This window comes from Chenopodium quinoa, unplaced genomic scaffold (genome assembly GCF_001683475.1).
Source record: "Chenopodium quinoa cultivar QQ74 unplaced genomic scaffold, ASM168347v1, whole genome shotgun sequence".
In the NCBI taxonomy this organism is placed as follows: domain Eukaryota; kingdom Viridiplantae; phylum Streptophyta; class Magnoliopsida; order Caryophyllales; family Amaranthaceae; genus Chenopodium; species Chenopodium quinoa.
In genome coordinates this window covers 929,561-954,053 of record NW_018744887.1, presented here as the reverse complement: position 1 = coordinate 954,053, position 24,493 = coordinate 929,561, and the positions used below count along the sequence as shown (strand labels likewise).

General features: G+C 33.8%; 1 protein-coding gene across 2 annotated transcripts in view; it reads right to left on the bottom strand.

Moving 5' to 3' along the window:
* LOC110705917 (protein SHOOT GRAVITROPISM 6-like) overlaps positions 1 to 23,697 on the bottom strand; it is a 45,926-nt gene extending 22,229 nt beyond the window's left edge. The window contains exons 1-22 of one of the 2 annotated variants that reach the window (XM_021883839.1): positions 23,553 to 23,697; positions 23,340 to 23,430; positions 23,200 to 23,254; positions 22,967 to 23,098; positions 21,575 to 21,646; positions 17,172 to 17,262; positions 16,962 to 17,057; positions 15,073 to 15,151; positions 14,923 to 14,986; positions 14,505 to 14,608; positions 14,136 to 14,241; positions 8,348 to 8,437; positions 6,151 to 6,228; positions 5,925 to 5,992; positions 5,747 to 5,846; positions 5,512 to 5,667; positions 3,688 to 3,777; positions 3,501 to 3,566; positions 2,519 to 2,617; positions 2,363 to 2,437; positions 904 to 963; positions 383 to 472 (exon numbers count right to left, since the gene is read on the bottom strand). In XM_021883839.1, coding sequence (XP_021739531.1) covers positions 383 to 472; positions 904 to 963; positions 2,363 to 2,437; positions 2,519 to 2,617; positions 3,501 to 3,566; positions 3,688 to 3,777; positions 5,512 to 5,667; positions 5,747 to 5,846; positions 5,925 to 5,992; positions 6,151 to 6,228; positions 8,348 to 8,437; positions 14,136 to 14,241; positions 14,505 to 14,608; positions 14,923 to 14,986; positions 15,073 to 15,151; positions 16,962 to 17,057; positions 17,172 to 17,262; positions 21,575 to 21,646; positions 22,967 to 23,098; positions 23,200 to 23,254; positions 23,340 to 23,430; positions 23,553 to 23,688 — 1,998 coding nt within the window. In that variant the 5' untranslated portion in view covers positions 23,689 to 23,697. Of the gene's footprint in view, positions 1 to 382; positions 473 to 903; positions 964 to 2,362; positions 2,438 to 2,518; positions 2,618 to 3,500; positions 3,567 to 3,687; positions 3,778 to 5,511; positions 5,668 to 5,746; positions 5,847 to 5,924; positions 5,993 to 6,150; positions 6,229 to 8,347; positions 8,438 to 14,135; positions 14,242 to 14,504; positions 14,609 to 14,922; positions 14,992 to 15,072; positions 15,152 to 16,961; positions 17,058 to 17,171; positions 17,263 to 21,574; positions 21,647 to 22,966; positions 23,099 to 23,199; positions 23,255 to 23,339; positions 23,431 to 23,552 lie in introns of those variants that run through there. The other variant, XM_021883840.1, reaches the window with a different exon arrangement.
* Positions 23,698 to 24,493: the final 796 nt, after the last annotated feature.

The window sequence follows — 24,493 nt, the reverse complement described above, 5'->3', positions numbered from 1 at the left end:
ATAAGATAAGCCACGTGACCTGACAAATCTTGCTATGGTCTCAATAGGAAACATTTTTTAAATGCTCCAACAATGACTAGAAGCACAAGCAAAGTGATATTTCAAGATCAAAGGAATCAGTATATCAGAAGTAACACATCATCATGGTCTTAGTCATGCTAACAGATTTTGAAAGCAAGCACTAATTCAAGATCAACAGAGGAGACCCCATCTTGATCCACTCATGAGCTCTTAATAGCAAGATCTAACAGAAAATTAGTTGGATACATACAACACAGCTCGGTCAAAGTAAATAAAAGTCATGTTTTCATGAGTAATAAATTATTAACAATATACAGTGAAAATAATAATAGCATATATGACGCTGCTAATGTTCACTCACATTAACGATCATGTCATCCCAGGTTTCCTGGCAAGAAGGATCCAGCTTCAAGTCTTCTGTATCACTGACATATGCCTTCATTTTTGGAATCTACAGCTTACAAAACGAACAAACATGGTCAAAGATTGGAAATACAAATAACTAGCAGCAAAAGTTGATACTTACAGAAAGATAACAGTAGCACAAAAGCATATAGATTCAACATGAATTTGACTCAGGAGTTCAATTGATTTCTTTTTCATTAAGATCGATTTCTATTAGGTCCACTTATTCCATATCACACAAACTTTTTTCAGTAAAATAACGATACAAATACCCCAACTAACTGCTCTCAAACCAACTTTTTCATTAAAATAACAACTGATACCACAACTTACCACCTAAAACTCTAAGCAATGAGAGGTGTTCGAACTAATGTGAGACAGACACATTTAAAAACTACGTAAATCTATATAAACAATAGACAAGAGGGAATACTCCATAGCACCCAATAACCACTTCCTTTTATCAATTAACCATACCTCATCTTGCCAAAACATACTGACGTTCTTTGGATAGAGAGGGCCCAAGAAATTTAGCACCTGATCATAGAATACATGAAAAGAAAATTTTTAGTTATAGATTTCATATCTTCTTTTACAAGGTGATTTAGTAAGCATCAAGATAGAAGTGTAAACTGGACCTCAAAATAAAATAAATAGAAAAATAATCAAATAAAAAAGAGCAACCCTATGCTGATCTTATATATCCATATTCCAACTGAAATCTGACAAGGAAAATATAGACCACAAGAAAAACTGTGTGTATTTGAGTGTTTGCATGAAAAATGTAACCATAATCCCTGTACAACTGTATGCATATATGTATTTGTGCACACTACATACATTCATAAATGCATAGTTGCATACATTCATAATACATACATGCATAGTTGCATACACGCATAAATGCACAAACAAACTGACATACACACTGTCACACTCACAAGTGTACACAACTACAGCTTCATTTGATTTCTGTTTCCATGATTTTGCTTGAAATTAGGTCCATCACTAAGTAACTACATCTTTCATTGAAAAATATTACTAATACTAATTTAATAAAAAATGTTCGAAGGAAATTCTATTGCCACACAGAACCCTTCATGCGGTAGCAAGCTGGCAACTGCCGTATAGGGGGGGGGGGGAACACTCATATTAAGGTCTAAACTTGGTATCAGCTAGATTATAGTTATCAGTCTAAGTGATAATGTCACCTATTATTAATGCCTGCACACTACAGCATAAGTTCATACATTAATATAGTGAATCATAATAAAGCGGATGTAAGGGAAAAATGAAAGTCCATAAAAGGGTTAAAAAAGCATGATATAAAGTGATGAACCTGTCTTCTTTCAAAAAAAAAAAAAAAAAAAAAAAAAAAAAAAAAAAAAAAAAGGTGATGAACCCGTCTCTCCAACATATGTAAACACTACAACATGGTATTAGATGTAATAAATCAAGGCATTACTCGAGCTACACAACTGTATAAAAGAAAAGCCTAGATGGTCCATGTGCCCTTTTTGGTCCAGGCACCCAATTTTTTTTCAGTACTTAGACTGACTCACTTCAAAAAGGGTGCAGCTAAGGTGCTGCAAAATCCCTATTATCCTCGTGCACCTTGAGATTTTTTATACATTAACCCACATACTAGGTTTATTATCTCTTAGAGTTTTGGATGTTCTCCCACATGTGAATTTTTTTTCCCCTTTATTACATGAGATATATTTCCTTTGAATATTAATTCATTCACTTTCCCAACTTTTTTTTTTTATTAAAATCTAACATCCTCAAAACAATTATCATCAGTCCAATTAACAATTTCGAATGATAACAAAACTTGTCCACCAGCTCAAAAAAAATAAAAATAAAAAATAAAAAAATTATCCATATTTAAATCAAACATAATTCAAAAATGAAGCCGAGCATTTAGAATCCTTACAGAGAGAATATGAGTTGCTTGTTGTTCCCTTGCCAGGGGATCATGCAAAAGTACAATCAAGCGACCAAAGAGCTCCTGATATTTAAAACCAAACATGACCATAGATAAGTACAGGTATATAATTTAAGAAAATCTTTACATCATAGCAAAAGCTACCTCAGAACTTGGAATGTCAGTGCGAGCTTTACACTCACTCAGCATCATGCTACCACTTCCAGCTCTATGCCTGCACAATTCTGAAATGCATCTACAAACCTGACAAGAAATAAAATATTATTTAATCATTGAATTACATATGTACAGAAATACCATGCAGACAACCAGAATTGAAAAGCATAAGGAGGCAGATTTTAGGAAATGGGTGACAGATAGTCCCTATTTTTTTTACTTTGATTTTTCTAGAAGCTTTTTCAACTAATAAAAATCTCGACCTATTAATTCAAAATTAGTACATCACCTTTCTTCGTCTAGATCCAATTGTGACCAGCCTAGAGTGAAAGATGTTCTGCTAGCTTGGTAAAGGAAGTTGAAGAGCATGTGGATTGTTGACTTGTACACGATAATACTTTGACTAGTTGGTGGATACTTAGAAAGTTAGAAGGCAAGAAATCAGCGGATTCTTGAATAAAAATACAAACTAATTTAAGCTTCTTAAATATACTGTCTGAGGACCTTGTATAGTTGAAGTTAGGCCATTTGTCATGTGTACCAGTTGTCATTGCTTTTTTAGATAAGATTAAGCAAGATCATATAAGCAGAGCCATTGAGGACTTGTACAAGTCAACAATCCATTTGTTCTTTATCTTCCTTTACCAGGCTGTAGATTCATTTGATATGGAAGACTTGTAGGTATCCTGAGGCAGTGTATGAAATAAATGCGGTGGGGAAAGCTCTCAAGGTTAACAGAAACACATCGTATTAAGTTTGGATAAGTACAGTATGTTTGAGACTTTGACCGCAATATTTTTCAAAAGTAATTATTAAGGAATATAGATCAGCTTACAACACCTAATAGTTAGTAAACGATAAAAGAGGAATAGTGAGAAAGAACAAAACTGCAGAAAACAAAGATCGGAGATGGAAAAGGTTATAAAGAAGCTATGGAAACCCAAGAAAAATAAAAAGAATTAAAAATTACCGTAGAAACTGCACCAGTATACGCCCGAGGAATGACCATCTTTAACAGAAAAGGCCACAATATGTGCTACAGAGGCATTATATAAAGTAGCAGCAATTAATAAGTCTAATAATCAAGCAAGCACAAAAACTTGAATTACCAAAAAAGAAAAAGGAAGAGAGAGAGAGAGAGAGAGGATTCAATGTACCTCCATCTCAGGGATTGTGATTGTCAACAGAAGTAAGCCTTTTTCACAGACTGATCTCAACTCTGTCATGCTGATCATCCCATTCTTAGCCTGACAAGCACCCACATTATAATTTTAGAACAAAAGTAAACTTTTACAAAGGCAATAGTACAAGCTAAAATTAAAGTACATCAAAAGAAGAATTCTCAGTTTAGCTTGTGTCAAGTGAAGAACTCTTCCACCTAGCAGCTAGTCCTATGCCATTGGGTTCTATCTCCTCGGCACTTAAGCAAATCAATATTTGGTCTGAACTGAATTTAATCTCAAATAGAAAAGATGTGTTTGTGCCTAGTGGGTGGATAGACAACCATATTAAACTATTGTATTTATTATGTTTTTTTAAGGGATTGATTTTCATTTTTTTTTTCTCTTTAAGATATTAAATCTTGCTGTTTACCAATGAAAAGTGTTGACTTTGGAGGGAAATAAAGGAAATGTAACACTGGCGATTTTGAAAATAATAGCTTGGTTTTTTTTTTTTTTTTTTACAAATCCATTTTTTTAAAGCTTTTGTTTTGTAAAATTTTTTGCGGGCACTTCATATGATACCCCATATCCAAAAAAAATGAGTCAAGACACTCTCTTGACCTTATCCCTGTATCAACTAAATTTTTGGAGTAGAATCTCGGTTCCTCCGATTCCTACTCAAAAACATAAGATAGACAGTTTGATTAATTAAATTATTGAAGCTAGTTCCTTTGGCAATATGGTGGTAAACAGGGGAAAGAAGATAGCATTTTAAGGCAGATTGTTCACCTGCAGCTTATAGAATTAAAGTACTTTCTCAAGTAACCACCATTTGTTGCATTCAGGGAAGCATTTGTTTACCCTTAACCCAAGAAGTCTAGGTAGAATTTAGCATAACAGCCTGAGATAATGACACATGACGAGCAATTGTTCTAGACCTTCTTCTTTTAGACATAAATTAGTCCACCTTATTTCTCAAACAATGGGGATACCAAGTACCAAGAATCCAAGATTAACATCTTAAACGGAATATACTAACAACTCAGGTGCAGAGACACCGGATATAACCAAATAGTAGTTTGGCAGATAGAGATTGAAACAAATGAATAAATTTGAAATGAAAGAATTTTTACTGGCTAATAGATATAGAAACAAAAGAATAAACAAATGTGTGACTGTGTGAGATGACAAGTAAGATCCCAATTACAAGATGGCAAGATGGTTGATTTAGGAAGATAGACATTGAAAAAAATGAACTTTTGTGGCAAATTTGCTGGCGTTGTTGAAAAGAAGAGAGACAAGTTGAATGTTTGGAACTTCCTGTATCTTGCCATATCATATTGGCATTTCCTTAACAATAGCAACTTCCCAAACAGATTCCTTGTCTCTTTACTTTTAAAGTGATTTCATGTATTTTTTGACGACTTTCATTATAATTTACTAGGTTTTTCTTTACTAGTAAAACCAAATTAACAAAAATTTATTAAAAATATTTTTTTAACAAAGTGATTTTAAATTGTTGTTAATGTTGTAGCTAGATGATTGAAATTGTGTTTTCATCGTTTATAGTTATACAAAATAAATAAATAAATAAATAAATAAATAAAAGTGTATTAACAGTAGTATAATTGGGTATTTACATTCAAATCAATTCTAATCACTCAAATGCTATTTGTATTACTTTTAACACACAAAATTGGTTCTCGATTCTCATTTAGACTTTCTCATTAGAATCCAATCCTACAAATTTATATAAATACAACGGATGTTCTTGAACATGACTTCTCTCCAAGAAAATAAAATAAACCAGATCCATACCTCATATCTTCTGTAAGTTAAAGTATGATAAGAGCTGCTTGAGGATAGCTGATGTTTCTCTTGGTCTGGAAGTGCACAATGACGTACTAGGTACTCCACAAATGACTCCCCAGAAGGACCAATCAAATAACAGTGTGAAGCCATTACCACAATTAGCTGCCATGAAAGACAATAGTTAGTAAACAGAAATCTCCTATTGTTTTGTGAGATGATAGGTGCCATGTCATTAACAAACCTCTGAAAGTGCCTTCCTTACTCCTAGATTTTGTTCATCGAGCAGCAATTTTACTACATCAACAAGCATAGGCCTGCTATTATGCCAAGCCTCGGACAATCTGTATAGCACATATGTAGGGAAGTCATTTGGAGAAACAGATGTTTTCACAACTGTAGATTATATCCAGAAAAGTGACCTGGGCAATAGATGTTTCAAGACACAAAGTGCCCCAAAAGTCGACGCTTCTTCCTTTAACCTGCATTTCTGATAACAATATATCATTAGCAGAAGCTACTGGAAATAATGAACTTCGTTGTTTAACTCACACCATCATTTATTATAATAACAATAGACAATGTCTTCCCTTCAATAGTCTTGTAAAAAAATTGATTCTTTCTAATAAAATGGAAGTCCCTACTCACATTTAAAAGAAATACGAAAAGATCTTCAGGGTAAACCGTGCCAACCGTGAGAAAGCAACGTTGAACTTCATTGTATGTCTGATGCACCAAAAGAAACTTCTTATCAATCTATATAGACCTAATTATGATGATAAGATAATAACTATCTTGGTAATGTAAAGGATAACAGAAAACGAGAGAGGTACATACAAAGTGAGATAATGGATAACAGAAAACAAGAGAGGTACATACAAAGTGAGAAAATGGATTGTTGCATACATTATTAAATCAGCTTGAAACTTGTTAGTTGATAGTAGCAAACACAAACATGAAGACTAACAGACCATGATAACTATAGCCATAAAGGCAATAAAGAGATAATAAATATATTAGTAACGCTAGAAAAATGTTTCCTTTTTCATTTGCCAAGAGCAAGCATAATTGGCTTGCACAGCAGAAAGACATTAAATACACCAACACCTTTTTTAGACTCATATAAGCACATCAATCATGTATTAAATTGTACTTTGGTTTTCACTTTTTTGAAGAAGAGATATCCAAGGGCCCCACTTTTCAAAGATAAGATGTTCATAAAGTAGAACACGAAAAACACTAAAGAAAAAAGAATGAACAAAAAAAAATAGTCCTGTTGCAGAAGCATTTTTGGCAATAATGTACATAAAAAAAATAAAATAAAAAACAAAAACAAAAAAGAAACAAAAAAACAAAAAAACAAAAAAACAAAAAACCAAAACAAAACAAAAAACAAAAAACAAAACAACAAAACAACAAAACAACAAAACAACAAAAAACAAAAAACAAAAACAAAATAAAAGAAAGAATGAAAGAGGTCGTGGAGCTTGGTCCCTTTCCTTGAATCAAGATCAACTCTGTATCATCAAACAGTGCTTCCCCTTCATCATTTTGCTCATGGATTCCAAAAGGCATACCACAAAAATTTAGGGAAAATGACCAGGGTTAAGCAAAATCTCATCCCTTTGCTTCAGGTGGAACATGAATTGCTAAGATCTCACCCAGATTTTTCAAGGATATTGAGTCCTGCTCAGACTACTGAAAATCTGAGTACCAAACCGAGTCTGTGACTGAATGCATAACAGCATAAGTATCAATGTCAAGTTGTCAACAGACCTCAAGCAGGCCAAATCCTCATCCAGGGCATAGAAATCATGCAGATATACAAATGATGTTCTTTACAAGGTCCATCAGCCCTTGAGTTTTGAAAGAGCAAATGTTCACCAGCAGAACTGATCCCCTCATAGAATTTCACTCCATTCCATCAGGTTCTCTAACGGCCGTATCTAGAATTACAAGTTAAGATGTTATCTGAATGGGCAGCTTGGTAAAACTCTAATAGCCATTCTGCCTTGGGCCAGAAAAGTCAAGTTCACTTCACTTTAAAAAAAAACAGTATTAAGTAAAATTAATTTCAATTTAGTAAAATAAGTTCACTTCCCCAAAAATAAGTCCAATTTAGTAAAGATCAGTAACCATAAAGAAGAAATATAATTTCAGTTTTGAAAATTATTTCACTTCAGTAAAAATATTTTCAATTTAGTAAATATAATTTCAATTCAGCAAAAATAATTTCAATTCAGCAAAAATAATATCAGTTCAGTTTAAATAATATCATTTTAGCAAAAACAAGGTGAAGTGAACAAGGCCTTATTGGAGTCAAAGAACTACTCATTAAACTCATCACCTTTGACTACAGTAATTACACATCTTCCCGCACAATGTCTTCAGCATGTGAGGGTTAAGGGAAAAGGATTACTTAGAGAAAAAACATATTCCGCTAAATTTTGCCTCGATGTACATCATTGATCCACTTGCTACAGTCCAAGCTCAACAAAAAAATTAAAGATGATGCATGCAGCATGTATCAAAAGTCACAATTGTCTGATTCAGTTTTCCAGGATATATGCAAAATTTCAAGTAAACAACTAAATCATTGGTTGCAATGAAACTTTTATGAACAATTAATTAAAATACAATAAAGAAGGTTATTCTATATTTCCTCCAAAAAAAAAAAAAAAAAAAAAAGACAACCCTCCCAACGACCAAACAAAAAAAAAAAAAAAAGGAGGGAAAAGATACACAGAATTAAATAAATGCACTCTCACAAACTATACACTCATCCATGAAGAATTTCAGAGCAATATCATAGTTTATACAGGAGAATGGAGAGAAAGGGAAGAACCTTCAACCCAACAGAAAATTTTGGCTGATCTTTGATATCATTGTTCATGAGCACTACTGGAAGAAGAGTGGACAGGACAACGACAAGTTCCTGCAGACATGAAAATTAATCGTCAGACAGAAAATATACATTATGTAATTGAATCAGGTTATGTAAAGGTACCCAGCTACAGGTGCATACCAAAAAATATATATAATTACAACTAAAAATATTTAATATTCCTGTAATCCAGTTTCTTTCCATTCTAGCTGGATTTCAATAAGTTTATCAAGGGCCAATTGATTAGATTGGTTAAAATAAGTGACCCCTATCAAAAATTTGGGGAAAAATTAAAACAAAATAACTCCAGCATAAAATTTGGTAAAAAATAAAATTTAACTCCGGCAAAAATTTGGTTTTAAAAAAATAAATAAATAAATAAAAAAACTCAAGCTTGGACAAAAATATACTTCCTCCATTTCTTTATAGTTGCAACAACTCCCTAAAATGGAAATGTCACAATAGTTGCAACACACTATAATGGGAAAGTATTGTATGTCAAAAGTTGTACTATCTCTATCTCTAAATTATACTCTTAACAATCTCTCTCCTCCATATTAAGTGTTTTAAATCACATGAGACCCACTTTTCTTAACCATGAAAAAAGGTGTGTTGCAAGTATTAAAAAGCTGAGGAAGTATTTTTCTTCGACAAACTCCTCAAAAAGCCCAATTTATTTCGTTTAGTGTTTTTTAAACTTATTTTTCCCATTTTAAATTTTCCAATTAGTTTCCATTCCCTTTTATCAAAATTCCCAATTTTTTTCCAATCCCTTTTATTTCCTGATGATAGGTTGGAAAATTAAGTGGAAAATAACATCTAAACCTTTTTTTTTTCCAACTTTCTGATTTCCAGATAAGGGTAGGAAAAATAGGAAAAATAAATGGGGGAAATTATTTAAAATAAAACCACCAAAACAAATCAAACTAGGCATTCACGAGTAGTTCGCCAGAAAACTTTTGATTTTTAGGGCCAAATGTTGTCTAAGATAACTTTTTTTTACCAAGTTGTTGCATGGGGTAAAAAAATTTCACCAAATTCTCTGGAATTGTTTTTTTTTTTTTTTTTTTTTTTACCAAATTCTAGTTAACGGTCTTTTTTTTTATAGCCAATTTGGTTAATTAACCGTTGATCAAGGGTTGCCTACAAAACCATTCTATGTCATGAAAGTTCTACTCAATGAGTACAGGCTTCTCCACTTGTAGCACATATTATGAGACATAGTAGAAACAGTAATACTCTCAATTGTCACGTATTGTGTAGTTGAACTGTACTCAGCATTCCTTCCATCACAGTTTGGGCACATTTGCCAACAAACTTTGACCATTGATATCAATAATTAATCATTAGCAAATTTAACAGAAATTTATAATTTGAAAACATCTAGAAAGATTAAGAGAATAATCCAACAAAATTTTAATAATTGCACTTTTTGTATATTGGTCAATGCGCATGTAAATAGTGCATATAGTCATAGTGAAAAGTTTATTGTGGGATGGCAGGATTGTTAGTTATAGACGGGGCCTTGACAGCCTTAGCACAAATCCGCACAAAATTGACACAAAACTAGTATGTAGCACATCATTCATGAGCCTTATATCACTTAATTTTATTTTTTTTTTTTAAAGTCCTTGAATATAGAGATGTCATATAGATTATGTTAGTTTAGGTTTTTATTAGGTTACCTTTGAGTCAAATCCAATTTCCTTTTTGGACTGCCTCATAGTAACACCCACCTAGGAGAACATGAGCCCATTAGTAGATATTCCTTCTATGGTATATCCTACCTAAAAAGCCTCTATTAGGTTGAGGTATCAACCCCCTAAGGAAAGCACTCAACTTCCAATATTGGAAAGCCATTGGCACAATCTACTATACTTCAAAGAACTTGCGTCCGCAACACAATTAAAGCACAACAAGGCACCAGAATAGGCCCTATAAGGTGTACATAAGCCCACTAGGGCCTCTACTTAATTAGTCTTTAATATCCTCAACTTCCATCGCTGGAGAGCTATCTGCTTAGATAAACATGAACCCGCTAGTAGATATTGTATTGTTTAAGCTAGGCCGGCAAAATTTTGTTTTGTTGACCCAAAAAGCCTCGGCTGGGTTAAGGTATTAGCCCCCACATAAGGAAGGATTTGTTCTACTCAGCTTCCGATGTAGGAGGCGCCTCCTTCCTTCCTTTAAGAAGCATGTGTCCCAAATGCACAACAAGACATTGAAATGGGTCATACCGAAAAGCTTTAGCCTTGCAACTTAGCCTTTTTATACATTGGTCATACCATATGTAACACACCCCAAGTGTACATAAGCCCACATATTTTTGTAGAGAGGACAATATCTACTAGTGGGCTTATGTTAACTTTGGGTGTTGCACCCAATTCTATTGTGTTTGTCCTAGTTGTCTTTTTACAAAATTTTCGTACACTATGTGTCATCAGAATTTATAAAAATCCTAAATTTATTTTCGTGTTTAATCTTATCTTTAGCCCACTAATGTTTAATGAACTGTACTATTTTCCCTTGCTAAAGTTTTCTCAAACCTTTATGTCTTCTACTTCAAAGTCTTAACCACTCTTTTAAAACTTTCATGAATTTTATTCTTGGTTCTCTTTTAAAATTCCCCTAATTTTTCTTAAATGTTATTTCCTTTACTTACCTTTTTTTCAAACTCTTTTAAATGGTGATTTAATTATGTCTTTTTCTTTGTATCGTACAATTCCTTATGATGATGCATGTTAGCCGACTCCAAATCAATTTGGAACTAAGGCATTGTTGTTGTTGTTTTCTTTTGAGTTACCCACTTTCTTTTTTTTCATTTTTTTTTTTTTGGAATAATTCTATTTAATTTAACCACTTATAAATTATTATTTTTATAAATCATTTATACTTTCACAAACAATACTGTTTGTATGCCATTTTTTCCGTTTACTTTTTTCTATTCTAAATCATTTCTTGGTGCAAGTGAAGAGGCAAATGTGTAAGAAATAAGAGCCCACATTAAATAGAATACCTTAATCATAAAAACAGTAAACTACTAATATTTCTTGTGGAATAATGTTTTTTGTCCAAAGCATAAAAATTCTAAAGTTTCATTAACTCGTCCACCCATCATCCTTCCTGCTCCCATGAGGCAATGACTTATATCCTTACCTTTGGATGCCCCTCTTATTGAACAACACCTTCCGTCTCTCTTTCATTCTTGCTTATGATTGGGTAATAACTCCACAACAATGAGCCAACATTCATGGGGAAATCAACAGCAACAATGACCCAAAACAACACTATTTATGAGGCTGCTCTATGATATAACATCAGTGACTCATCCAATATTCATCACCCCCACTGGCCACCATCACACATCTCCAGCCATCAATCCATCTTTACCACAAAGTATTTCACCCTTCAGTCATGGCATTTATTTTCTTTCCAAAATAAAAGAAATGTATGGCTTCCATCAAAAAAATTTAACTTCCATCAACTACGTTGAATTAGCTATAATCAAATTCTTGATTATTGATTCTTGATTCTTGATTATTGAAATTCAAGTCACTGAGATCTTGAATTTGTTAACATTTTCTTGATCCAATAGATAGTGTTCAAATTTTCAAATTCTGAACCGTTAATATTAAATCAACAAATCAATCAAAGCCTTAATCCCATAAGTGGGGTCGGCTACATGAACCGTTATTACTAATGACTGATGAAAATTTAATTTAGGAAAAATCTAATTCAGCTCAATTCAAGCATCAAGCCCATCCAAAATTGTTATTGATCTTTTTAAGCTTCAGTTAAGAGCCTGGTTATTTATATATGAAATATTCTAGATAGCTTTGGAATTATCTTTAAATAAGAAGCTAAAGAGCTAGTCACTCACATGATAATATAAAGATATGATTATTATATCAAAGCAATCACAAATGTAAATATAAGCAATAATTTATGAAGACTATCTCAAACTCATAACATTCCTCAATTACAATCAAGACATATTTTGTATTCTTCAGATAACCGACTTGTGTTATTGAAGTGTTAAACAATTCCCAAAGAACAGATAATATAACTAGAAGCTAGCTATCAAAACTATAATCAACAAGGTATGGAAACACCTGGTAGGCTTAGTTTGGAAAATTTGTCAAAAATAACCAAACGTTTGCTTCGTCTTCCCAAAATAAGCAAACCTATTGATAAAATCAAAATAAGTCGACTTTTATAAGGTATATTCCAAAAATGAGTAAAGACTGATTGACTTTAGGGTTAACAGGTTGTTTGGTTGATAATGCCCCGTGTTATCTAATGATTGGTTGGTTTTAAAATTTTAATTAATATTATTAATAATTTAAATTAATTATAAAAATAAAAATAAAACAAAAACCCTACCCCCACGCAGAAGTGCCCCACCCCTGCCAAAGTGCCAGCCACCGTCCACTCCCCCGTCAGATCCCCCCTCCATCCACCGGCAACCGCTTCCCACCACCATCCATATCTCCTCCTTCCCCTAACGCACTTGGCCGCGCCTATCTAGTTTTCGAACAGTGGTTAAAATGTTAAATAGTTGATACCGTTGTCTAATTGTTGTTGTCAATTGTAGGAGTGTGATTTAATGGTTGATTCCGACGGTTTAGAAGTGGCGATAAGAGTAATTGTTGTTGTTGGTTATGCAATGATGGTGGAGGGTGGTGGCTCAATGTTAGGCATGGTGGAAAGGTGTGATTTTTGGGCTGATGGAGGATAGTTAGGCGCTACATGTGGTTTTGAATTGGTTGTTGTCGGTGTTTCTGCAGGTATTGGTGGGATTTAGGGGCTGCTCACTGGTGTTTGTTGTGCATTGTGGAGTGAGAAGGCGGTCACTGGTTATGAATTTGTGGGGTGATGGTTATTGGTGATGTTGTGAATCTAGAATTGGTGGCAGGTAGAGTAACAGGGGCTGATATTGGGTGGATGTTATTGGTGTTGGGGGAAGGTGAAGGAGAGATGGATGGTGGTAGGAAGGGGTCGCTGGTGGGGAGTGGGTGCCGGCTGACTGGTTGGTGTGCAATGGTGTGGTGGCTGGCACTCTGGAAGGGGTGGGGGTGAGGGTAGCGGGGGCAGTTTGCAGTAGGGGTAGGAGTTTATGTTTTTAATTTATTTTATTAATTGAAATTATAATGTTTTTTTTAAAGTGACTTGTTGAGAAGGTTGTAGGTCAACTGACTTATGTACGGAAAACACTTTAAAAGTCAACTTATTTTGAGTTAATCAATAGGTTTGCTTATTTTGGGAAGACTAGACAAAGGTTTGCTTAGTTTTGACAAATTTTCCTTTTAGTTTTCTGCAAACAAGGAAGAAATTCCTAGTAAACTTCCACATGCTATAAAAGTACATCAGCAGTTCAACAATTAACCACTGGCAGAACATGTGAAATATGTGCTACCCTTCTTGCACATCTTTCAACCCATGAAACACCCGAAATAAACTGGATTAATAAAATAAGTAGTAGAAAACCCAGATTCATTGATGACATTATTATAGTTTCAAATTGCGCTTATATAACATGATAATTCAAGACGCATACTGTTGGCAGTTTTCTATAGTACTTAGTTGGCAAAAGCTTTTTTTCCCCAATTCTTTTGAGCATTTCCTCTTTGTATACTGTTGGAGATTTTCCATTACTGTTTCGGTGGTGTGCATTACGCAGTCATTTATTGATAAACATATAAATTAGGAACCGAAGTAGTTTTCTAAAAATAGAATGTGCAGGCCTCACCTCAAATTCAAGTAACGGAGGGCCAGTCTCCGACAATAGAGACGCGTAGAGGAGATGATGGAGACTACATGTAGTAACATAAGCAACATCCTGATCTTTCTTGCACCTGGTAAACACATTAACCACGAGAATAGAGCCAAATCATAATTAATAATGGTTTCTAACCCCTTGTGAAATAGCTTAAGCTTTCTAGTTAACCTATTTCCCCCCACATAAAGAAGGCATTACAGGTTTGTCAAACAAGTTGCAAATTATCATGACATAACCTTAACCATAGCACTATATGAAGGCAGCAAATATGAAGATCAACAGCATGGCCAGCAGAATGATTTACATCAGTTGGATTATTAAAGTAAACATAGCACTTACAGGTCCAACACTGTTGGGATAAGTCGAGGTAAGGCTGTTTTAAGTTGTGGTCTAGTGATCAAACCTACCATCTGACCTAGAGCTTCCACAGTTGACATTCGTACCTAACAAAAGAGTCATAAGTTTTGAAAAAAAAAAATATACTTAAAACCCTGTTCAGTGGACATCTTATAAAACTGCCAAAGTTTTAATGATTTCTATGTTTTAATGATGAGTAAAAACCTTAAGTTATCTACTTATTATTAAAACATAGAAATCAAACCAATTACTCCCTCTATGCCACTGAAGATGTCCACTAAAAATTTCAGAATTACAATGTTGCTAGTCACAAATGGAAAGGCGGACAACTACGTGGGATGAAGGGAGTATTAGTTAAGAGAAGAAAAATGGGTAAGAGTTTAAGTATTAGCCCAGGAACCTTCAGGTCCCTCGAAGATGCCCAAACTCTTAAGAAAAGTTCGAAGGCTGAGTTCAAGAATGACCTGCACTACACAAGAACAGCTCATCAATCAGATGATCAACCAATATCATATAGAGTACAACTGGTAAATGAACAATTTGATCTTACATGACATCTGCGTCAAGCACTTCAAAAGAGGGAAACTCAATGCTGTATTGTGATATAGCCTGACACCAACACTTGAAGGCTGGATACACAGCATAAAATTAAATTAGTGTCTCAGAATAACATGTTTGAGTGTCCTAATGCAGCAAACAAATACAGGAAATAGAACATAAAGGAAATATCCACAATGTTCCTTGCTTTTCAGCTTTTATGTTAGGCTAGGTTTTCAAGCAAAGAGAAAATCATAGATGAACCATAAGAATGTTTAAAGATCAAGAGTCTAATAAAGCAGTAGATAGATCAAATCACTGTTCATGTCCTAGCCAGAACGAGACATTCATATTTTTTTTATTATTATTTAACACAACTGTATTTAACTGATTCTTGAGCACCATTGCATGATGAGAAAAGTTAAATTTCTACTACCATTGTTTCATATTATGTGCAACATTTACTGAAAAAGGATGTTACACATTATGTGCAACAATTGTTTTCTTTCCTTTTTAAGTTGTCATTTCTTTCTATCTCTCTCTTCATCATATGCATCTATACCTTTCTCTCTCCATTTAGCACTCACACAAACAATTTTTGCCTAAGAGCCCGTGTCAAGGCCTTTGTTGCACATAATTACAAACAAAGTGATAATCTTGATTGCTACATTTGCTTGCTTGAACGCCTTAATCCTACAAGTGGGGTCGGCTACATAAACCATTTCCCAGGTGGTCACTCATCCTAGTACAACTCTCAATCTTGATTGCGACATAATGTTTTTTTCCAAAAAAAAAAGCTTGGTTGCTCTATTATAACTGAGGGTCATGTATAAGCATTTAACAATACTCCTAAATGTAATGTGGGATATTTATCACAAATCACTCATAGTTCAAGTAATTAACCCCTATCCATATTGTTTGTTGCATTTCCTGTTTTGGAGTCAAAATTCATTAACTTTGATCACGAATTCCCATTGATATATAGGAAAAAAACATAGTTATGTAGGATCTTGTTAGAATGTTTTTAAAATACTTTCAATAAATCAACTTTTATACTACCTCCGTTTCTTATTATGTGCAACAAAAGAATATTTTATATCTCACAAATAATACCCTTTTGTTGCACACAATAAGAAACGGAGGTACTATAATTTTTACTAGTACACAAATACGGATATGATCAATCATTTGCTTATTTAAAAGAACATAGGTCTTCACAAATTGTAACAAATTTTTCTATCAAATTTTATATTATTCAGCCTTAGAATTTGAAAGGTATTCAATTTTGTTTCTCTATATCTCCTCTTAAAGACGTGTTCTTTGCTCAAACATAGTCATTCTCTCTCCTAAAATAGGATTCAATTCATTGAAACTTTAAGCTCAAACACTTAAGTTTTGCCAAGTTGGGTTTCAAGCCACCCTCCCTGCCCAAACTTCTCATGTGTAACCTGGAAAACCCAAATTCTTCAACACAAACTTTTACTGAGTCTATCTCACATTTACTATATTCACCAAGAAAAACAATTCCTAGCAATATTGGGACGCTGCAACCTTTCAAGCTTACATGATGTAGCTATATCAGAAATCCAGTATATGTTGACAAATATATATGAAACAATGGAAGGTGGAACTGTAAAGCCCAAGCATCACAGATCCAACACAAATCCTAATTAGGGTTCTCCATGATTTAGCGGCTTTATTAAGAACGTAAAAACAGACCATTAAGAGGACTAATAGCTGTTTACCAAAATAATAATAATAATAATAATAATAATAATAATAATATAATAATAATAATAATAATAATAATAATAATAATAATGATAATAATAATAATAATAATAATAATAATAATAATAATAAGGTGGACAGTTCATCACCAAAACAGAGCTTGGACAATACCATTGGCAAATATTGATCGATGAATATCTCTTACACTACCAAGAATGGGAAGAACTCGTGAAAGTACAGCTTTCAAGCGTGGTGTGAACAGCAAAGCTTGAATTCCATTAAAAAGAAAAAATCATTAGCTTTGAGTTGGCTGACATATCCAGAGAACCATTATATAATTTGCTTATCAAAAGTACCAAAAAGAAAATAAGAATGACCAACCATCAGCTGCTGCAAAATCAGCAAGTATCTGAACCATAGCTGGTAAAGCTGAGCTAGCTCCGGATAGATGAGTATATATTTCCTCCATCATCTGCAGATCAAAATTCAAAAAAATAAAAGTAAGAAACATCCCAGTAAAGGTAAGGTCTATATACTAACGACAACGAAGGAGCATCTCTTGCTTGTGTCGCCTACAATTCTCACACCCTCAACTGTCTATGAACACAAGTTATGTAAATAAAAATAGGCAAATACTGAAACAAGGAATAAAATATTCGCTAAGAAATAAAATTAATATTCCACAAAATAAGAAAAGTTACAAAAGAGGGAAACTGATGAATTAAATTTTACAAATCAATTCAAAAGTAAGGAAAACCTTTCAAAATATTAGCTATACATTAACACAATGGTAACCTCCTAGTGAGGGATTTAAAAGCATGTTATCAATCGTTTAATTGGATGAAACTTGCTATATCTCTAGGAAGTTGCAACCCTTATTATTTGATTTCTAAAAGAATAAAAAGAACCTTTTGTATCAAAACAGAAACGAAAATTCGTATGGAAATATTTACTTACTTAGATGAGAAGAGGTAAGCAAGTGGCTCCAATTCTATTAGAACCTTCTAGTAGGTTGTACTTTCAGTTTGTCAAACAAATAGTTTTGCGGTCTTCTACCTTTTTTATTAGAAGCGTTAAACATGCACACATGCGCGCTGATGCATGTGCGCACACACGCCCACACAAACAATCAAAACATACTGATTAATGTACAATGATTGCTGCTCAATTTGAATGCCATACAATTAAAACGTTTGGCAATATTAATTTTATAATTTGCATTGATTGTTAGATTTAAGACATTTAACAATTAACATCATGAATTAAGTGTTATCCTCCATTTGATGTTTTGAGTCAACTTTACAGATTTGGTGCCGATTATTAGTTTTTAATGTAACACGGTTAGTTATTAATTACTACCTCCGTTTCTTATTAGTTGCAACTTTGGGGTATTATTTGTGAGATATAAAATATTCCAAAGTTGCAACTAATACGAAATAGAGGTAGTAGGAAATTTTGAATTTTGGTACCTCGAAAATGACCCTAATTGAATTTTCATACCCATTTAAAATTTACTTTTATTTTGGTACCCATCAAAGTCACAAATATAGGCTTTGGTACCTCCGTCTAACTTCCGTAAAATATTCTGTTAGTGGGGCCCATTATCTAATTATTTAATCATTTATTTTATTAAAAAAATAAAGAAAAAACTTTAAACTTAAAAAAAATTGAAAATTCTATAGTGGTCGTTTGAAATATGACTATCATAATATTTAATGATTATATAGTTCATAATTAATGCATTTTTATCCAAGTAATTAATTATATTACTCTATTTTTGCTATAAAATATTATTATCAACATTTTTTTTTAATTTATCAAATTTTTCGTTTTATTTATGTAATTTTTACTCTTATTTTATAGTTTCTCGAAAAATATTTATTTTATGTTGGATTAAAATTTTCAAAAATTATATTTACATTGTAGAAATTAGAATACTAATTGTGTCCAATTTATAGTGTGAAAAAATGAATCGCTTATATTGTTTATCATTAAAATAATAAGGTAGTCATATTTCAAACAACCGTTGTAGAAACATCCTAAAAAATTTTACAAAAAAAAAAAAAAAAAAAAAAAAAAAAAAAAAACCAACCAACCAACCACTGCCGCCCCTCTCCCCTCCCCATCAGCCACCCTTCCCCTTTCCCGTGCCGGCTGCCAGTACCCAAATATTCCCCCGGTGCCGGTGATCCCACCTCCTCCCTTTCCCTCCTCCGATCTGAACCCACCTCCTCCCTTTCCCTCCTCCGGTCTCGGCCGCAACAGCCCTCCAAACAACCACCGCACACCGAAACAACCCCTCTCCCCTGTTATTGAAACTTGGTCCCACATATGAAGCGGATGCCTTATGTAAGACTTCAGGTACACCAATTAAGGTTTTTAGCATCATATATTTAATTTTGTGTCCAGTATGAAACAATTTGAACCAGTAAATGCATTAATGTATTCCTATATACCTACCCATCATCAGTGTCATTATAAAAGACAAAGTGAAAATTGTGCATACAAGTATGCCTATATCTCCATCTGAGGCTTAATACAAATGATTACTTGTGCCTTAGCATTCTGAATTGTATCATATAATCATCCATGACAATTGGCGAGAGGTATCATTAATTTACAAGGTGGCACTGGCAGCAAAAAAAAAAGTATTACTAACTCCGTTCCATATTATTTTCAGTGATTAAACATTTTCAACTCAACATTTTCAACTCACACTTTATGTCAAATCATTGCAAATAATATGAAATGGAGGTAGTATTTGCATTCAACTACTGATGTGACAAGAAAAGAAAGAACGATGCCTACTACAAAGACTACCAAATAATCTTTGATTGGAAAAAAAAAAATGAACAAAAATCACAATTAAATCTTAGCATATCAATCTTAATCCAAAGAAATCATATATCCAGCCAGAATATGCCATGACATGATAAATTAACTTATTCACAGAAAATTTGTAGCCATGCTTGTTCTTTTGGATGAAACAACTAAACAAGAATCTTTAAGCTTTGTTCTCTTCACCTTAAAAAAAATACTATTAAATAAAAATAAATTCAGTTCAATAAAAATAAGTTTATTTCAGTAAAATTAGTTTTAGTTCAATTAAAATAAAAAAAAATAAATAAACAGTTCAGTAAAAATCAATAATTTTAATGAAGTTAAACCGAGAATCAGTAAAATAATTTAAGTTCAATAAAATTAATTCAGTTTAATAAAAATAATTTTCGTTCAGTAAAAATAATTTTATTTCAGCAATAAGATGAAGAGAACGGAGTCTTAGTCTGCGACAAGAATACCAACTGATTTTACCAGCACAAGATTCTATATACTCATGTGGAAACTAATATTGTTTCAAAGATAAGAAGTCAGCTAAACTATTCTCTCATTACGTCTGAAAAAAAGGGGAGGAAAGAAGCACTACCATCAAAAAAGAGCTAATAACTGTTATAAATGTTGATAACGGAGTCTCTTTATGCAGAAGCATCAATTAGTGGTGCCAACTGCCATGTCGGCGCTTTACTTACTAACTTGTGAAAAGAATAATCAAGGGAAAAAAAGGAAAGCGAATGTAAATTCAATTAGCAACATTCAAAAGGGGACTTTGGAATCACAGAAGTGCATCCACTATCTCCATTTCCTTAGAAAGCGAATGTTCCTTGAAAAGTACCCAGATCATCATAAGCCTTGTCTTTATGCAGCAACAAACATTCATTGGTAGGTGGATATTCTTCCACCAATTACGATTTTCTTAAGCCATAGAAATTTTACATAGATCCTCTTCCCAAATGCTAATGGATTTGATGTTTCTAAATCCTAGTGTAAGTCCAGCTCTTTCCACAAAAAAATATGTCAAAAAAGGACTTTAAGCATCTCCAAACCACTCTCATATCCAAAATATTCCAGAAAGAAATATTGTAACTTCCTTCCTCAAAAAATCACAAGAACAATGGAAGTATACAATGTCAAATTAAACCAGACTTGATGACACCTCATATCTCATAACATTGATAACCTTCCAAACTTCCTTGTAATGACTTCTCCACCTGGTAGAACAGACTTAAAAGATAGACCTTCTAAATATGACTTGAAAAGACCCCCATAGTATTTTGAAATTAATACAATCATAAATGTCATTAATGTAATAGCCTGTTAGAGAGGCAATATGAGAATTAGCGGTGGGAAAAAATGGCAAAAAGAAAGAAGTATCCCAAAAAAACAATGGTTAGTCATCCTAACCCAATCCTTATCAAATCAAAAAAAAAATTTAGTTCTTAATTAACATGGTTTAGGACCTTCAAGATAGACTTTTTCAAGCCTCATGCTTCACGTCAAGTCGTCAACCCTATGCATATGGCCAAAAAACTGCTCAGAAAACCTATGCAGTTGCATAACCCTCTGCTCAAAACTCTACTAGCACAAAGGGTATAAACAACAAAACACATCTATGCTGTTATGAGTATAGTTGAAAGGAGACGTTCTAACTGATACATAAAGGGTATGGTACAGCAGCCTGCTTCTATTCAAATAGTTTCTCTGGAAAAAAGAGATTGATAAAATCAAAAGACTTGCATTCCCCTCACGTAACTAATGTATAAAGAGAAAAAGACTGTTAAAAAGGTTTAAAATGGCTTGTGCAAATGTTTGAGATCGTTTCACATTCTCAAACCTTCCTTATCCAACCCCCTTTATTAAAAGTTTACATTTTATGCCAAAAACTTCAAACCAAATAAACATGATAACAAGTCATCATGTGACAGAGCTATTCAAATCAAGAGAGTTACCAGATCAGGATAATGTGAACCTATTGAAACAAGCAACCCTGAAGCAGCTTTCTGCCAGTCTGTATTGAGTTCCTGAAATAAATTAATTTCCCGGTGATCTGTCAATTTGAAGCCGCACACATATGACATGTACATAGAAACAGAAACTCAACCTTCATATTCTTTGAATAAAGAGGTAAACAATACTGATAAAATAAATAAATGAATAAATAAAAAGCTGTTAAAAAATTCTTTCGAATTATCATGAATTGCACAATAGTCTCTACATCCTACTTTTTTTTAACCAAACAGTCCAAAACAGACTGACATCTAATAAAAAAATTTCAAAGATAAAAAATACTAGCACCCAGATCACTTAGCGTTTAAAAGTCAACATGGTCACCCACAAAGGATGAAATTAGCCAAGGTACAGGACTTGGAATACCACTCCAAGAATCTTCCAAGCCTGACAGTACCAAACTTCTTAACATGAAAGTTTGAATAGCTCTACCTGATAAATTTTAACAGCAAACATGCCATAACTCCATAGTATGTTTGGAAAGAAATGTGAAGGAAATGGTAAAGGACTTTCAAAGCCTGAATTTCCCCTCCATATGTTTTGATCTGTCAAAGGATTTGGCTTACTACAAGCCTAGGAAACCGGATCTCCTTCCCCTTTCATATTTCCATTCTCTTCTTTGTATTTATATTTACCTTCCTTCCAAACATATCCATATAAAAAAAAATGCATTCATTACTCTCCAACCCTTCTTACATCATCCACACACTCGGTGAAAAAATATAAAACAAAAGAATTTGACAGGCACACACATGAAACTAACAGCATGAGATAGACTAACCTCTCAACTCAGTGCAAAACCCCTCACCGGCCTTATCTAACACATAAGCTTGCATTACCTACAGTGACTTCAAGAGACTTTAGCTATTCTTGTCCAATTTCGAATTAACAAGTCTTGTAGACCATATTAATAAAGCCTTTTAAATTATAGTTTCTAACTCCTTCACACAAGCTAATCCAAGCCTAATAATGTCATAGTGATCAAGCAGCTAATGAAGTAGATTTTTTTTCTCTTCGCCTAAACACAATAACTCCTCTACCATAAGATCAAAGCTAAACAAACATCTCCAAACTAACGAACATAAAAATCATCCAGTGCTAGGCAATCTTACAACCGAAAAACCACTCTCGGGTGGCAATTCGTAAAATTTCAACAAATCTACAGCATATCCAATGATCAAAATGAAATAATCAGCTATCAAATGATCACAAAAACTACTGTTTAGTACATTAAGCTACAAATAGATTTGTGATAAGAAATTAATTACACTGATCAATTGCAAAATAACTACAGAATTACAAAAGATTTAAATACTTCTCAATGATCAGCTAACCTTGGATGAGATCATTTCCGAAGTCGCAATTTTCAAAAGCTTCGACATATAAGTATGGTCAGCATCTTCTTTATTAAGAGCATTAACACCAAATGCCATCACTTGGAATAAGCCAGCCATGTTACCAAATCTCTGCACATTTTTTTTCAACAAAACAATCAATTATACACTCAAATTTAACCGAAATAGGCCGGAATCACGGCAATTGTTCAACATTTTGTGTTAAATTCTACCCGACGACCGCCACGCGATACAGCGGCGCAACAATCGAGCACCAGAAGAGGATTCCTGCAAGCAACGAGAGAAATAATTGAGCAAATTTGCAGCATTGAACTAGAGAGTTGAATAAAATTGAAGAGAGAGAAAGTAGTACAGTGCGGCAACATCTTTGAGAGAAGCCATGGAAGCTTCTCGAACAATGGAAGATTCATCAGCGAGAGAAGCTACTAGAACCTGTACAGCTTCTGGAGAAAAACATGCAGAAATTTGAAAAAAAATTGGAGAAATTGATCAGTTAATTGAGAATTTAGGATTGAAATTAGAAGAACAAAGTGATTGAGATTGGGGAAAAAGGGAGGAAGTTTACCAGGAGCAGGAATTGAGGTGACGGAGGTTGAAGAAGCCATTGAAATGGAGGAGAGAATGAGGTGGAAGACGAACAAGGCTTTTTGAGTTGGCGTGTGTTTATGCGAATGTTTATAGTTACTGGGATTTTGGAGCATATGCTATTTGAGAAACTCCTTAAATTTTAGTCATTGTACGTATCTACCTGGCATGATCGTCAAATGACACCCTTGCCAACCAAAACACGAAGTTACATACAGACTGTAACGGTGCTAATTGAGAAGAGCAACTCACGAGCAGCTCAAACTCAACTCAATCAATACTCGATTAAACTTGGATTGAATTGAATCGTACTTGTTCGAATCAACTTGAAACTCAATAGGTGTACTAAAACTTTAACATTTTTCCTTTCTTTTATCTTTAAAAATAAAGATTTACCTTGACACTTAGGGCCTGTTCATATTTACTGAACTGAACTGAACTGATTGGAACTGAACTGAACTGAACTGATTGGAGCAGAACTGAAATGATTGGAACTGAACTGAACTGAACTGATTGGAGCTGAACTGAACTGCACTAAACTGAACTGAAAAATTAAAATGCATAAAAATATATGAAAATGTTTATGAAAATTAATGATAATATATATAGTGGATTGTAGATCCCAAATTAGATTTTACAGTACCAAAACCAGACAACGCGCCTCACGCGCCCCACGCTTTTTCACCAAAACCAACAAACGCAAAACCGACCCCTGTTTTTCTCCATCCAGCAGCCTCCTCCCCCCCCCCCGGATCGCCGGCGGTCGGAGAGGTTGGACTTGCTCCTCGATCGCCGGCGAACCCCCCCTCTTCCCTTCATGCTCGCCAAGGCATCATCGGAGTTGTTAATTAACCAACGCCCCTAGCCTTCCCTTGCTCTCTCGGGTGGAGTCCCGACCGCGGTTGCTGGGAACACTGCCGG